This window comes from Manis pentadactyla, chromosome Y, assembly GCF_030020395.1.
Source record: "Manis pentadactyla isolate mManPen7 chromosome Y, mManPen7.hap1, whole genome shotgun sequence".
NCBI classification, from domain to species: Eukaryota; Metazoa; Chordata; class Mammalia; order Pholidota; family Manidae; genus Manis; species Manis pentadactyla.
This window is the reverse complement of record NC_080039.1, coordinates 31546706-31561690: the sequence shown is the minus strand read 5'-3', so window position 1 is coordinate 31561690 and position 14985 is coordinate 31546706. Positions and strand designations below refer to the sequence as shown.

General features: G+C 36.0%; 1 protein-coding gene across 9 annotated transcripts in view; it reads right to left on the bottom strand.

The window, feature by feature from the left end:
* Window positions 1–14985, bottom strand: part of LOC130682144 (lysine-specific demethylase 6A-like) — a 238338-nt gene that overhangs the window by 145991 nt on the left and 77362 nt on the right. For all 9 annotated transcript variants that reach the window (XR_008995425.1, XM_057496299.1, XM_057496292.1 and 6 more), the window contains exons 9-10: window positions 2373–2466; window positions 758–884 (exon numbers count right to left, since the gene is read on the bottom strand). Coding sequence is in view for 8 of the 9 variants with exons in the window: in XM_057496299.1 (XP_057352282.1) it covers window positions 758–884; window positions 2373–2466 (221 nt within the window). In the remaining variant the exon portion in view is untranslated. The remainder of the gene's footprint in view (window positions 1–757; window positions 885–2372; window positions 2467–14985) is intronic.

Sequence of the window (14985 nt, the reverse complement as noted above, 5' to 3'; positions counted from 1 at the left end):
GTTGTAGGGGGAAGGCACATGGGGAAGACAGTGCAACACAGAGAAGACAAGTAGTGATTCTACAGCATCTTAGTATGCTAATGGATAGTGACTGTAATGGGGTATGTGGGGGGGACTTGACAATGGGAGGAGACTAGAAAACATAATTTTGCTCATGTAATTGTAGATTAATGATACCAAAAAAAAAAGTTAAACACAAAGGCTAATTTCATGCAACTTTCTCCAAATAAACTTCCTTGTAAAAAAAAGTGAGGCAAAATGTATAGTTACGTCAAAGTAGGATAATTAAGTTTATAACCTTGAAAAAGAAATACATGAAAGATGTAATGCAATCTTTTCATTTACATATGTGAAAAGAAAACTGAAAACTCAAACTCTTTAATTGACTTTCCCACAGACTATTAAATCATCAGGTAGATAAAATGGAATTTTAAAAAATACGTTAAAAATGAAGGAAAATAATAGAATAGAATTTGAGTTTTAAATTAAAAAACAGTATTTGTGATTAGTATCTAATGAGACTTAATCCTCTTTAAAACGAGCAATAACTCAATAAGAACAAAAACACTGTGTAAACAAAAACTAATAGGCAAAATAAAAATATCTCAGTAAAAGCACCAAGTGTGGAGTAATCCACATTTGCTGCCCAAGAATCTGTATTATAATGTATTTAAAATAAAATGTCACTAAGCAGATAGTATTTAAGATTTTAGAATGTAACTCAAATTTGGGCCACAGCAACCGTATCTGGTCTTACCTCCCAAGGAAATACCAAGACTGGCCAGAATTCGGATCTGCCTCCAATGACTTTTGGAGGTACTGGATAGCATAGTTTTCCTTACTTGCTTGATCTCCCCGTAGATCTATATTATGATGCATCCATCCTATAATTAAAAAATTGTAAGCATTTATCCAACATTTATCGATTCTAGCTATAAGAATACCATGAAAAACATAAATATATTAATGTACAATTTAAATACATTTAATCACTTATCTTGGATCAAACGTGCCCATATTTAAAACTTCTGATGAAAGCTATAGGAAAGTCTTTAACACACGTAAAAAAAATCAATCAAATCTGCCAAAGGCTCTTAAAAGAAAACAGAAAAATGTGAATGAATTGGTCTATGCATATAAAGTATACCTGATTCTCACTCTCTAAGTTTGATTTAAAAACTCAACCAATGAAACAAAATCTATAGATTACTAATTTGAAGGTTAAAATTTTTTAAAAGAATCTAGCACGCCAATGTTTATTTTTAATAAATCTTACATAATCACAGTTAACTCATTTAAATGTTTTTAAATCTTTAAACCACAGATTTTACTGACACTGATTATTTTCATCAACATCTAAATACAGTAATATTTGACTAAGGAGAAAAAAACCACAAAATTTAAGGCTGTATTGAAATACAAATGAAAAATAGGTTTAAAAAGCTATAATAATAGTACAGAGTATTTCACTAATAAATAACCTCAGAAATAAGAGAGACAATGGAAAGACGATCATGATCAAATGTAACCATTTAAGACAAATAGAAATCAGAGTTTCTGGTGTGAGACAATTTTAGTATACAACATAAGCTTTGTAATTTACTTACATAAAATTATGCTTAATTGCTTTAACAACAGTAGCACTACAAAAATATTCATAGTATCAAAAGCTTGCTTAAAATTTAGAAATTATTTGCTCAAGACCAATAGAAGCTGAAAAGAAAAATAACTACTCCCTTACCGAAATATCTAATATAGACCTAGATAACCAACATGAATTACTGGAGAGTATCCTTATCATTCTTTAAGTAGTAACTATGTAATTACTTCATGTTACTTTGAACAAAAGATTTAGTCTTTTAAAAGTAAAATACAACAAATTGTTGGAGAAAAAACAGAATGAAATACTCCACAATTTTTAGGTGATATGCTTCCACTAGAGTTCAAATTATTAATGAACTTACAAAGCAAAGCTCAACAGCCACTCAGTAACTGTGTAAATGATCTCAGTTAACTAACTTCATAGAGTGCTAAGTATTTATGGAAGTACTAAAACCTCGGCCAGAGATCAACTAAGGGGATAATATCAAGAACTGAAAAAGACTAGCTGTATTTAGATGGATTTTGAGATAGACTGTGGTACACAGTGGGTACAAATAGAACTTAACATGAAAGAACAGTAGGTGTAAATTTATAGTAGAAACATTTATATTAAATTAAAATGCAATGTATAACATTTAAACTGATACAATCCTGGAAAACAGTTCAAAATGAAAACTGACTTTTAAACAGAAGAGATAAATTAGCTCCCACCCAACTCCCTCAAATTATACAATAAATGCACTATATAAAAAAAATAAACTCTAATATACCTAATTGTTGTAAAACAGTTGCTTTTACTTGTGCAGGTAAGTTTTCTGTCTGTAAAAGTTGCTCATAGGCTTCTTTTGCAGTGTGATATTTCCTCTGAAGTGAAAAGAAAATATTTAGATAAAAATGAAATGTCTTTAAACAGACACACTGTAGATTTAACAAGTAACTTTTTGGCATAATTTTCATATTAACTCTTCAAGTGATTTAGTGTATTACAGAGAATTGGCTAGTGTTTGTTTATATATTTTTTATGTTCCTACTATTATGAATTACTGGAGAGTATCCTTATCATTGTTTAAGTAGTAACTATGTAATTACTTCATGTTACTTTGAACAAAAGATTTTGTCTTTTAAAAGTAAAATACAACAAATTGTTGGGAGAAAAAAACAGAATGAAATACTCCACAATTTTTAGGTGATATGCTTCCACTAGAGTTCAAATTATTAATGAACTTACAAAGCAAAGCTCAACAGCCACTCAATCATAACAGAGGAAGTGCTACTATCCTTTACAAAGCCTAAGAGGAAAAGGAATTAGCATCTTAATTTAAAATTGTAATATTTTAACTATAAAAATAAAATAATTTAAAATAATTCATTTCCTAGAAAATACTCTGAGAAACTATTTATAAATAAGTATGTTTTAAAAAACATATCATTACCAAAATTCTGTTCTAACAAGGTTCATTTTAAGTTAGAGTCAAATTTCTAAATGAGTCTGTCAGGCAAGAAAATAGATGTGAGTGGAGTGAAAAGCAAATAAGGCAACCAAGACAACTAATTTAGCATGCAGGCCGAGCTGTAAACAACAAGGTAAAAAATAGGAAGGATTCCATCTTAAATAAAGATTGCATTTTAATACCTAGGAATTTAAGAAGTAAGATTCTTAACTTACTCTTTAGCAAACAGTAACACAGCCTACCTTCGGGGTTAGGCAGGCACAATTATTTTGATATGCTTCCAGACCAAAATGCTGTTATCCCAGATATAAATCAGAGGAGGAAGTTCCTTGTGATAAGTTAATTCTAAATATTCAGGGACCACATACAAGTCAGCACCCCCAGCCCATGTTTCAATCCTGAAAAAACCCTATAAAGGGGGAACCCACAACCTTTCAGGACACTCCTCTAAGGTTACCCACACTTTCTAACTGTGTAACCATTTAATCTTAAACTTCTCTCTCCAACCTTTCAGGGCACCTCTCTTTGCAAAGGTGGTCTGTACTATTTCTTTCTTTACGTTAAGTTAAATAAAACTTTTACTCTGCTTCACTACTGTTTCTCTGCCCTTCCATTCTTTGTCACAGTGGGGACAGGGACTGAGGAAAATACACAACACTCCCACAAGTCCACTGCCTACAGTTCTCTCTCAAAGAAAAATAACATGGGTAAAACATTTATTTTTAATAGCTTAATGTTTCAGGCAACTCTTCTAAAACAACAGGAAAAACTAACTGGAGGAAATACAAAATGTATTATCTCTTATAAAGACTTGGAAAAAGTTATGTTTAGACACTAACTTATAACAAAAGGAGAAAAAGCTCTTATATCAACAACATTTTACTAAATGAACAGAGCAATATGAAATAAACAAATGTGAAATTTTGGCAAAAATATTCAGTTTTGGAGGAGGAGCCAAGACGGCAGCATGAGTAGAGCAGCAGAAATCTCCTCCCAAAATCATGTATACTTTTGAAAACACAAATACAACTATCCCTAAAAGAGAGACCAGAAGATACAGGGCAACAACCAGGCTACATCAGATATCACCTCACACCACTAAGGATGGCTACCATCCAAAAGACAAACAACAAATTTTGGCATGGTTGTGGAGAAAGGGGAACCCTCCTACACTGCTGATGTGAATGTAAATTAGTTCAACCATTGTGGAAAGCAGTATGGAGGATCCCCAAAAAAGCTCAAAATAGAAATACCATTTGACCCAGGAATTCCACTTCTAGGAATTTACCCTAAGAATGCAGCAGCCCAATTTGAAAAAGACAGATGCACCCCTATGGTTATCACCGCAGTATTTACAATAGTCAAGAAATGGAAGCAACCTAAGTGTCAATCAGTAAATAAATGGGTAAAGAAGATGTGGTACATATACACAATGGTTTATTCACCTATAAGAAGAAAACAAATCCTGCCATTTTCAACAACATGGATGGAACTAGAGGGTATTATGCTCAGTGAAATAAGCCAGGCAGAGAAAGACAAATACCAAATGATTTCACTGACATGTGGAGTATATGAAGAAAGAAAAAAAATGAAGGAACAAAACAGCAGCAGAATCACAGAACCCAAAAATGGACTAACAGTTACCAAAGGGAAAGGGACTAGGTAGGATGGGTGGGAAGGGAGGGATAAGAGTGGGTAAAAAGAAAGGGGGCATTATAATTAGCATTTGTAATGTGAGGGGGGGGCATGGGGAGGACTGTGCAACACAAGAGAAGACAAGTAGTGATTCTACAGCATCTTACTATGGTGATGGACAGTGACTGTAATGGGGTGTGTGGTGGGGACTTGGTGAAGTGGAGAGCCTAGAAAACAATGTTCTTCATGTAATTGTATATTAATGATAAGAAAAAAAAGGGAAAAAAATACTGAGTTTTTCCCCTAACTCAATGTGACAAAGAGTGCAGAGGAGAAAATGTTTTTATCACTATCAGATACACAGATACATACAGATTCACAGACAGACCACAGTATAAACACAGACACCAACTCCACATTCACAAATATGCTTAAATATACAAGGATAAACACTTGTTTTGTTTGAACATGTACATGGCACACCTGGATTCCACCCAGCCAACAAACTCAGCAAAGTTGCAGGATGCAAACCAACAATAAAAAATGAGTTTTATTTCTATACAAAAGGAATTTTAAAAAAGCTAATTAAGAAAACAATTCCACTTAAAACAGCATTAAAAAGAAAATATAAATTTGGAATAACTTTATCCATTTGTGAAAGACCACATTCTCTTTATCCATTCATCTATCAAAATACATTACCTGTTCAGTGGTCAATTGTTGGTTCCATATCCTGGATATTGTGAATAGTTCTGCAATGAACTTGGGACTGCTAATATATTTCAAAATCTTGGTTTCCATTACTTTGTAAAAAAATCTCAGAAGGGATTATGCAGGGATATTTTGGTTCTTCTGCTTTTCAATTTTTAATAATTTCCTTTGTGTTCCCATATTAGCTGAAACAGTTTTCATTCCCACAAACAGTGCAGAAGGGTACCAATTTTACCAATTTCTCTACATACTTCCCAAAGTTAAGCAGAAAAATAGATATGAGGGGGGTGAAAAGAGAAAAGAGAAAAGGCCAGAAAGTCCACTAAAAATAACCAAAATTAATCAATTAATCAATTAAACCTCAAAAAGCCAGGAGCAACCTGGCCTGGAGTGTTTGACTATTCCCCAGATAAAAGAAAGCCCATGTCTTTACCATGTTAATCATGCAGACCCAACCAGAAACAATATACTAAAAGGCAGGAAGAAAACAGCAGCAGAATCACAGAACCCACGAATGGACTAACAGTTACCAAAGGGAAAGGGACTGGGGAGGATGGGAGGGAAGGGAGAGATAAGGGGGGGGGGGAAAGAAATAGGGCGTTACAATTAGCATGTATAGTGCATGGGGGGCACCGGGAGGGCTGCGCAACACAGAGAAGACAAGTAGTGATTTTACAGCATCTTACTGCGCAGATGGACAGTGACTGTGAAGGGGTATGTGGGGGGGACTTGGTGAAGGGGGGAGCCTAGTAATAATGTTCTTCATGTAATTGTAGATTAATGATACCAAAAAAAAAAAAGGCAGGAAGGATTCCACCTTGAATATTGTATTGTAATAGCCAGGAAGTTAAAAATATAACATTCATAACTTTAGCAATGGGACAATAACTCAGCCCACCTTGGGGGCTGGGCAGGCAGTCTGATATGCTCTGGGACCAAGATGCCGGGATCCCACATACAAATCAGAGCAGGAAATTCTCTGTGTTAAGTTAATTCTAAGTATTCAGGGAACACTTAGCAAGTCTGCACTCACAGCCCTTAGTCACATTCCAAAAGAAACCTTTAAAGGAGGAACCCCAACCTTTCAGGTCAATCTGCTCTCTGAGGTCACCCACACTTTCTAAGTGTGGAACCTATTCATCTTAACATTTCTCTCTCCAACGTTTAAAGGTGCCTATCCTTGCTGATGTAGCCATACTTTTTCTCTCTTAAAGTAACTTTAAATAAAACTTTTGTTCTGTTTCACCACTTTGTCCGGTGCCCTTCAATTCTTTGTCGCAGCAGGGACAAGGACCGAGGAAAATACACAGTCCTCGCCCAACACGCAACAGTTTTGTTTTTTGATAATACCCTTCATGAAGATTTTAAGTGGTATTTCAACGTGATTTCAATTTTCATTTCCCTGATCGTTATTTTCAATGAAAATTACTTCATAACACTGTTGCCACTTACATATCCTCATTGTAAAACATCAGTATCAGGAAACATTTCCCCTAAATATTCTTCTAGAAATATTACAGGGTTAGATCTAATGTTTAATAAAGTCTTAAATCCATTTTCAGTTCACTTTCTTTTTTAGTTAAGGTATCGATATACATTATGCAGGATTCACAAGAAAACCAATGTCGTTATTACATTCACCCTTATACCACATACCACATTGTAGACACTGTCCATCAGTGTAATAAGATGCTACACAGTCCCTATTTATCTCCTCTGAGGTACACTGTCTTCCCCATGAACCGACACACAACGTGCATCTATCATGATACCCCAAGATCTCCTTCTGCCTCCCTCCTGACCTGCCTTCCTGGCACTCCCCTATAGTAACCACAAGTCTCTTCTTGGAGTCTGTAGGTCTGCTGCTTTTCTATTCCTTCAGTTTGGCTTCAATATAATACTCCATAAATGAGAGAAATCACTGGGTATTCCTCTTTGCCTGACTTACTCCACTGAGCATAACACCCTCTAGCTCCATCCATGTTGTTGCAAATGGTAGGATATTTTCATTGTTATGGCTGGATAGGATTCCACTGTGTATATGTACCACCCCCATTCTTCTACGGATCGACACATACGTTGCTTCCATATTTAGGTTATTGTAAATAGTGCTGCAATAAACATAGGGGTGCATATATTCTTTGAATCTGATAACTTGTTTCTTTGTTTAAATTCCTAGGAGTGGAATTCCCGGGTCAAATGGTATTTCTATTTCCACATTTTGAAGAACCTCCAAATTGCTTTCCACAATGGTTTAACTAGTTGACATCTACACCAGCAGTGAAGGAGAATTCACTGTTCTCCGAATCCTCGCCAGCAATTGTTATTCCTACCTTTTCTATGTTGGCCATCCTAAATGGTGTGAGGTTGTATTTCATTCTGGTTTTCATTTGAATCTCCCTGATAATTAGCAATGTAGAACATTTTTTCATATGCCTCTTGGCCATCTAAATTTCTTCATTACAGAAGTATCTGTTCATATGCTCTGTACATCCTTAAATTGGTTTGTTTGATTTTCGGCTGTCAAGGAATCTTAGTTCATTATATATTTTGGATGTTAACTGACTGTTTGATATGTCATTTACAAATAGGTCCTCCCATACTGTTGGATGCCTTCCACTTTTTTCTTTTTAATTTTGGTATGATAACTGTACAGTTACATGTGCGACATTATGGTTACACTAGACTCCCCCATCAAGTCTCCCCCACATAGCCCATTACAGTACCACCGGCAGTGTAGGAGGGTTCCCCTTTCTCTACATCCTCACCAACATTTGCTTTTGTCTTTTGGATAGTGGTGATCCTTACTGGTGTGAGGTGATATCTCATTGTGGTTTTAATTTGCATTTCTCTGAAGATTAGTGATGTGGAGCATCTTTTAATGTGCGTATGGCCATGTGAATTTTTTCCTTGGAGAACTGTTCAGCTCCTCTGCCCATTTTTTAATTGCATTATTTGCTTTTTTGTTTGTTGAGATGCGTGAGCTATTTATATATTTTGGATGTCAACCTTAATCAGATCTGTCATTAATAAATATATTCTCTTATACTGTAGGATGCCTTTTTGTTCTATTGATGGTGTCCTTTGCTGTACAGAAGCTTTTCAGCTTGACATAATCCCACTTTTCATTTGTACTTCTGTTTCCCTTACCCGGGGAGATATGTTCATGAAGAAGGCACTCATATTTATGCCCAAGAGATTTTTGGCAACTATGTTTTTTCTAAGAGTTTTATGGTTTCATGACTTACATTTGGGCCTTTGATCCATTTTGAATTTACTTTTCTGTATAGGGTGAGAACAATGATCCAGAGTCATTCTCTTGCATGTAGCTGTCAGTTTTGCAAACACCAGCTTTTTAAGAGGCAGTCATTTCCCCCATTGCATATGTGTCTCCTTTATCATATATTAATTGACCATATATGTTTGGGTTAATATCTGGAGTCTCTATTCTGTTCCACTGGTCTGGGGCTGTTCTTGTGCCAGTACCAAATTGTCTTGATTACTATGGCTTTGCAGTAGAGCTTGAAGTTGGGAAGTGAGATCCACTGCTTTATTCTCCCTTCTCAGGATTGCTTTGACCTTGAAGTGTGCCAACACAAAGCTTTGGCTATTCAGGATCTTTTGTGGATTCATATAAATTTAAGAACTAATTGTTCCAGTTCATTGAAGAATGTTGTTGGTATTTTGATAGGGATTGCATTGAACCTGTAAATTGCTTTTAAGCAGGATGGCTATTTGGCGATATTAATTCTTCCTAGCCAAGAGCATGGGACAAGTTTCCATTTGTTAATTAGTGTCCTCTTTAATTTCTCTTAGGAGTGTCTTGTAGTTTTCAGGGTATAAGTCTTTCACTTCCTTGGTTAGACTTATTCCTAGGTATTTTATTCTTTTTGATGCAACTGGGAATGGAAGTGTTTTCCTGATTTAACTTTCTGCTAGCTTCTCGTTAGTGTATAGGAAAGCAACAGATTTTTGTCTGTTAATTTTGTATCCTGCAACTTTGCTGAATTCAGATATTAGTTTTAGTAGTTTTGGAGTGGAGTCTTTAGGTTTTTTATGTACAATATCATGTCATCTGCAAAGAGTGACCGTTTGAATTCTTCTTTACCTATCTGGGTGCCTTTACTTCTGTTTTTTCTGATTGTCTTGGTTAGGTCCTCCAGTACTATATTGAGCAACAGTGGGGAGAGTAGGCATCCCTGTCTTATTCTCCATCTTAGAGGAAAAGCCTAGCCTTCAGTTTCTCGCTATTAAGTATGATGTTGGATGTGGGTTTGTTATATATAACCTTTATTATGTTGAGGTATTTGCCCTCTGTATCAATTTTATTTAGTTTTTATCATGAATGAATGTTGAATTGTGTCAAATGCTTTTTCAGCATTTATGGAGATGATCATGTGGTTTTTGTCCTTTTTGTTGATGTGGTGGATGATGTTGATGGATGCTGAAGGAACGTTGTGCCATACTTGCATCACTTCAATGAATCCCACTTGATCATGGTGTAAGATCCTCTTGATGTGTTTCTGAATTTGGTTTGCTAATATATTGTTGAGCATTTTTGCATCTCTGTAATTCAGGGATGTCAGTCTGTAATTTTTTTTGGTGGAGTCTTGGCTGGTTTGGGTATTAGACTGATGCCGGCTTCATAGAATGAGTTTGGAAGTATTCCCTCCTCTTCTATTTTTTGGAAAATTTTAAGGGGAATTGTTATTATGTCTTCTGTATATGTCTTATAAAATTCAGCAGTGAATCCATCTGGCCCATCGTTTAGTTCTTCGGTAGTTTTTTGATTACCAATACAATTTTGTTGCTGGGAGTTGTCTGTTTAGATTTTCTGTTTCTTCTCTGGTCAGTTCTGGAAAATTGTCTTTTTCTAGGAAGTTGTTCATTTCTTCTAGGTTTTCCATCTTGTTAGCATATAGATTTCTATAGTAATTCTTTGTATTTCTGTGGGTTCCATTGTGGTTTTTCTACAGGATGCCGTTTTGTTCTGCTAATTGTGTCCTCTGCTGTACAGAAGTTTTCTGGCATGGTGTAGTCACCTTTCTTCACTTTTTGTTTCCCTTGCCTTAGAAGATGCATGCAGGAAAAGTTGCTCATGTTTATAATCAAGAGATTTTTGCCTATGTTTTTTTCTAAGAGTACTTTGGTTTTGTGAGTTGTATTCAGGTCTTGGAGCCATTTTCAGTTTTGTGCATGTGGTTAGACAATAATCCAATTTCATTCTTTTACTGGTAGCTGTCCAGTTTTGCCAACACAAGTTGTTGAAGAGGCTTTCATTTCCCCATTGTGTATTCAGGGCTTCTTTATCATATATTAATTAACCATATGTTTTGTCATATGTTAATTAACCATATATGCTTGGTTTTGTATCTGGGTGGTCTAGTCTATTCCATTGTTCAGTGGGTCTGTTCTTGTGTCAGTACCAAATTGTTTTGATGACCGAGGCTTTCTAGAATAGCTTGGAATCAGGGAGTGTAATACCCAACCGCTTTGTTCTTCCTTCTCAAGATTGCTTTGGCTATTCAGGGTCTTTTGTGCTTTCATATGAACTTAGGACTATTTGCTCTAGTTCGCCAAAGAATGCCATTGGTATTATGACAGTCATTATATTGAATCTGTAGCTTGTTTTAGGCAGGATGGCCACTTTGACAATATTAATTCCTTCTATCCCTAAGCATGGGATGTGTTCCATTACTGTTATCTTCTTTAATTTCTCTCATAAGTGTCTTGTAGTTTTCAGACTATTGGTCTTTCACTTGCTTGGTTAGGTTTTTGCTAGGTCCTTTTATCTTTATGATGCAAATGTGAATGGAATTGTTTTCCTGATTTCTCTTTCTGCTAGTTCATCCCTAGTGTATAGTAATGCAGCAGATTTCTGTGTATTAATTTTGTATACTGCAACACTCACTTATCAGATCTAGTAGTTTTGGATTTGATTCTTTAATGATTTTTACGTAACAATATCATGTCATTAGCAAACAGGGACCATTTAACTTCTTGTCAATCTAGATGTGTTTCATTTCTTTGTGTTGTCTGTTTGTATGGAAAAGACCTCCAGAACTATGTTGAATAAAAATGGGGAGAGTAGGCTTCCTTGTCATGTTCCCGATCTTAAAGGAAAAGCTTTCAGTTTCTTGCTGTTAAGTACAATGTTGACTGCGAATTTATCACATTTGGCCTTTATTATGTTGAGGTACTTGCGTTCTATACCCATATTGTTCAGTTTTCATCATGAACGGATGTTGGATTTTTCTAATGCTTTTTATGTATCTGTGGAGATGATCATGTGCTTTTTGTCCTTCTTTTTGTTGATGTGGATAATGTTGACAGATTTTCGAATGTTGTACAATCCTTGCATCCCTGTAATAAATCCTGCTTGATCATGATTATCTTTAATTTATTTTTGAATTTGGTTTGCTAATATTCTGTTGAGAATTTTTGCATCTATATTTATCAGGGATACTGGTCTGTAACTTTTCTTGTGGTGTGCTTTTTCCTAGTTAGAGTGATGCTGGCCTTGTAGAATGAGTGTCGGAATATTCCCTCCTCTTTTTCTTTTTGAAAAATGTTGAGGAGGATGGGTATCAGGTCTTCACTAAAAGTCTGATAAAATTCAGCACTGGTCCAAAGGTTACGATCTTAGGTAGTTTTTTGATTACCCATCCAATTTCCTTCCTGACAGTGTGTCTATTCAGATATTCTCTTTCTTCCTGGGTCAGCCTTGGTAGGTTATATTTTTCTAGAAAGTTGTCCATTTCTTTCAGGTTATCCAGGTTTTTAGCATATAATTTTTCATATTACTTGTATTTTTGTGGTGTCTGTATTTTTTCGTTCTCATTTATGATTCTGTTTACAGGTGCAGACTCACTTTTTTCCTTGATAAATCAGGCTAGGTGTTTAACTATGTCATTTTTCTCAAAGAACCAACTCTGTTTTCATTGACACTTTCTGTTGTTTATTCTTCTCAACTTTACGTATTTCCGCTCTAATCATTATGTTCCTCCATCTACTGAATTTGGGCTTCATTTTTTCTTCATTTTTCTACTTTTGTTAATTGTGTGTTTGGACTGTTCATATGGGATTGTTCTTTCCGGAGGTAGGCCTTTATTGCAATGTCCTGCCCCTTTTAGCTCTTCCTTCATTGTGTCCCATAGATTTCATAGTGTTGAGTTATTGTTTTCATTTGTCTCCATATATTGCTTGATCACTGCATTTATCTCATCACTGGTCCATTGATTAGTTAGGAGCATGTTATTAAGCCTGTGGGCTTTTTAGTTTTCTTTGCATAATTTATTTCTAATGTCACACCTTTGTGATCTGAGAAGCTGGCTGGTACAATTTCAATCTTTTTGAATTTACTGATGCTCTTTTTGTGGCCTAGTTTATGATCTACTCCTGAAAATGTTCCATGTGCACTTGAGAAGAATGTGTATCCTGTTCCTTTTGAATAGAGTGTTTTGTAGATGTCTGTTAGGTCCATCTGCTCTAGTGTGTTATTCAGGGTTTCTATATCATTACTTATTTTCTGCCTAGTTGATCTGTCCTTTGGAGTGACTGATGTGTTGAAGTCTAAAATGAACGCTCTGCATTCTATTTACCTCTTTAATTGTTAGTATTGGCTTCATATATGTACGTGCTCCTGTGTCATGTTTACAGATACTTATAATAGTTATATCCTCTTGTTGGACTGACCTCTTTATCATTATGCAGTGTCCTTCTTTGTTTTAAAGTCTAATTTATCTGATGCAAGTACTGCAACTCCTACTTTTTTCTATTAGTTGTATGAATTATCTTTTTACATCCCTTCACTTTTACTCTGTGTCTTTGGGTTTGAAGTGAGTCTCTTGTAGGCAACATACATACAGGTCTTGTTTTTTAATCCATTGTTACTGTATGTCTTGATTGGTGCATTCAGACCATTTACATTTAGAGTGATTACTGATAGGTATGTACTTATTGCCATTGCAGGCTTTAGATTCATGGTTATGAAAAGTTTAAGGGTAACTCCCTTACTAATAGTCTAATTTAACTCATCTAGTATGCTGTTATCAAAATAGCCCAAAGATTTCTTTTTTCTTTCTCCATTTTCACCCTCCTCCATTCTTTATATATTAGGTATCATATTCTATCCCTTGACTGACTTTGCGAGTAGTTGACTTGATTTTATGTCTGCTTAGTAATTAGTTGTTCTACTTTATTTACTGTTGTTTTATCTGCCCTGGTGACAGCTATTTAGCCTTAGGAATAATCCTGTGTATAGCAGTCCCTCTAAAATACATTGTAGAGGTGTTTTGTTGGAGGTAAATTCTCTCAACTTTTGCTTTCCTGAAAATTGTTTAATCCCTCCTTCAAATTTAAATGACAATCTTGCTGGTAGAGTAATCTTGGTTCGAGGCCCTTCTGTTGCATTGCATTAAATATATCATGCCACTCCCTTCTGGCCTGTAAGGTTTCTGTTGAGATACTTCTGTCTGATGATAGTCTAATGGGTTTTCCTTCATATGTGATATTTTGTCTCTCTCTAGCTGCTTTTAAGTGTCCGCTTATCATTGGTCTTTGTCATTTAAATTATTATATGTCCTGGTATTGTCTTCCTTGGGTTCCTTGTCCTGGGAGATCTGTGCAACTCCATGGCCTGAGTGACTATCTCCTTCCCCAGATTGGAGATGTTTCCAGCAATTACCTGCTCAAAGACACTTTCTATCCCTTTTTCTCTCTTATTCTTCTGATGCCCCTATAATGCGAATATTGTTCCGCTTGGATTGGTCACACAGTTCTCTCAATATTCTTTTATTCCTAAAGATCCTTTTTTCTCTCTGTGCGTCAGCTTCTTTGTATTCCTCTTCTCTAATTTTGATTCCATTTGCCATCTCATCTACTATATTTAACCTGCTTTTAAATCCCTCCATTTTATGTTTCATTGCAGATATGGAATTTCTTAATAGTTGCAACTCCATCCTAAAGTCATTACTGAGTTCTTCAAGATTTGTCTCTACCTCCATGAGCATGTTTATGATTTCTATTTTGAACTTTTTCATGAAAATCAGTCAGTTCCATTTCACTTGGCCGTTTTTCTGGTGTTCGTGAGATTTTAGTTTGAACCAGATTTCTTTAACATTATTTGCATGTGGCGCCCTCTAGTGCCCAGAAGCTCTAGTCTCTGGAGCTGCTCAGCCCCTGGAGTGATTTTAGGGGTGGCAGGGGAGCCATGCTGTGGCCTGGCAGGAGGAAAGAGCTGTTTCCTGCTTCCCGGCTGCAGTGCCGGTCTTCACTGTCAGAACAAGTGGGCTGAGGAGCACCCAGGAAAGCATCTGTGCTTTGCATCTGTAGCTGCCATAGGTGGGTCCTCCTCTGATTGGCCTGATGCCAGGGCAAGGAGTGGTTTGCAAGCCAGTGCTGACCAGCTAGGAAGAAGGCACAGCAGGCTGCATTATCATAGTGGGGGCCTCAAGCTAGGTAGACAAAGTGATGGATGATCTGAAGCTCCTGGAAGTTCCCAACCTGCTGGGAAGAGCATGCCCAGATAACCTTGTCCACCTATCCCTTCTCCTGATTAGCTAGGTCCATGCAATTGCCACCCCAT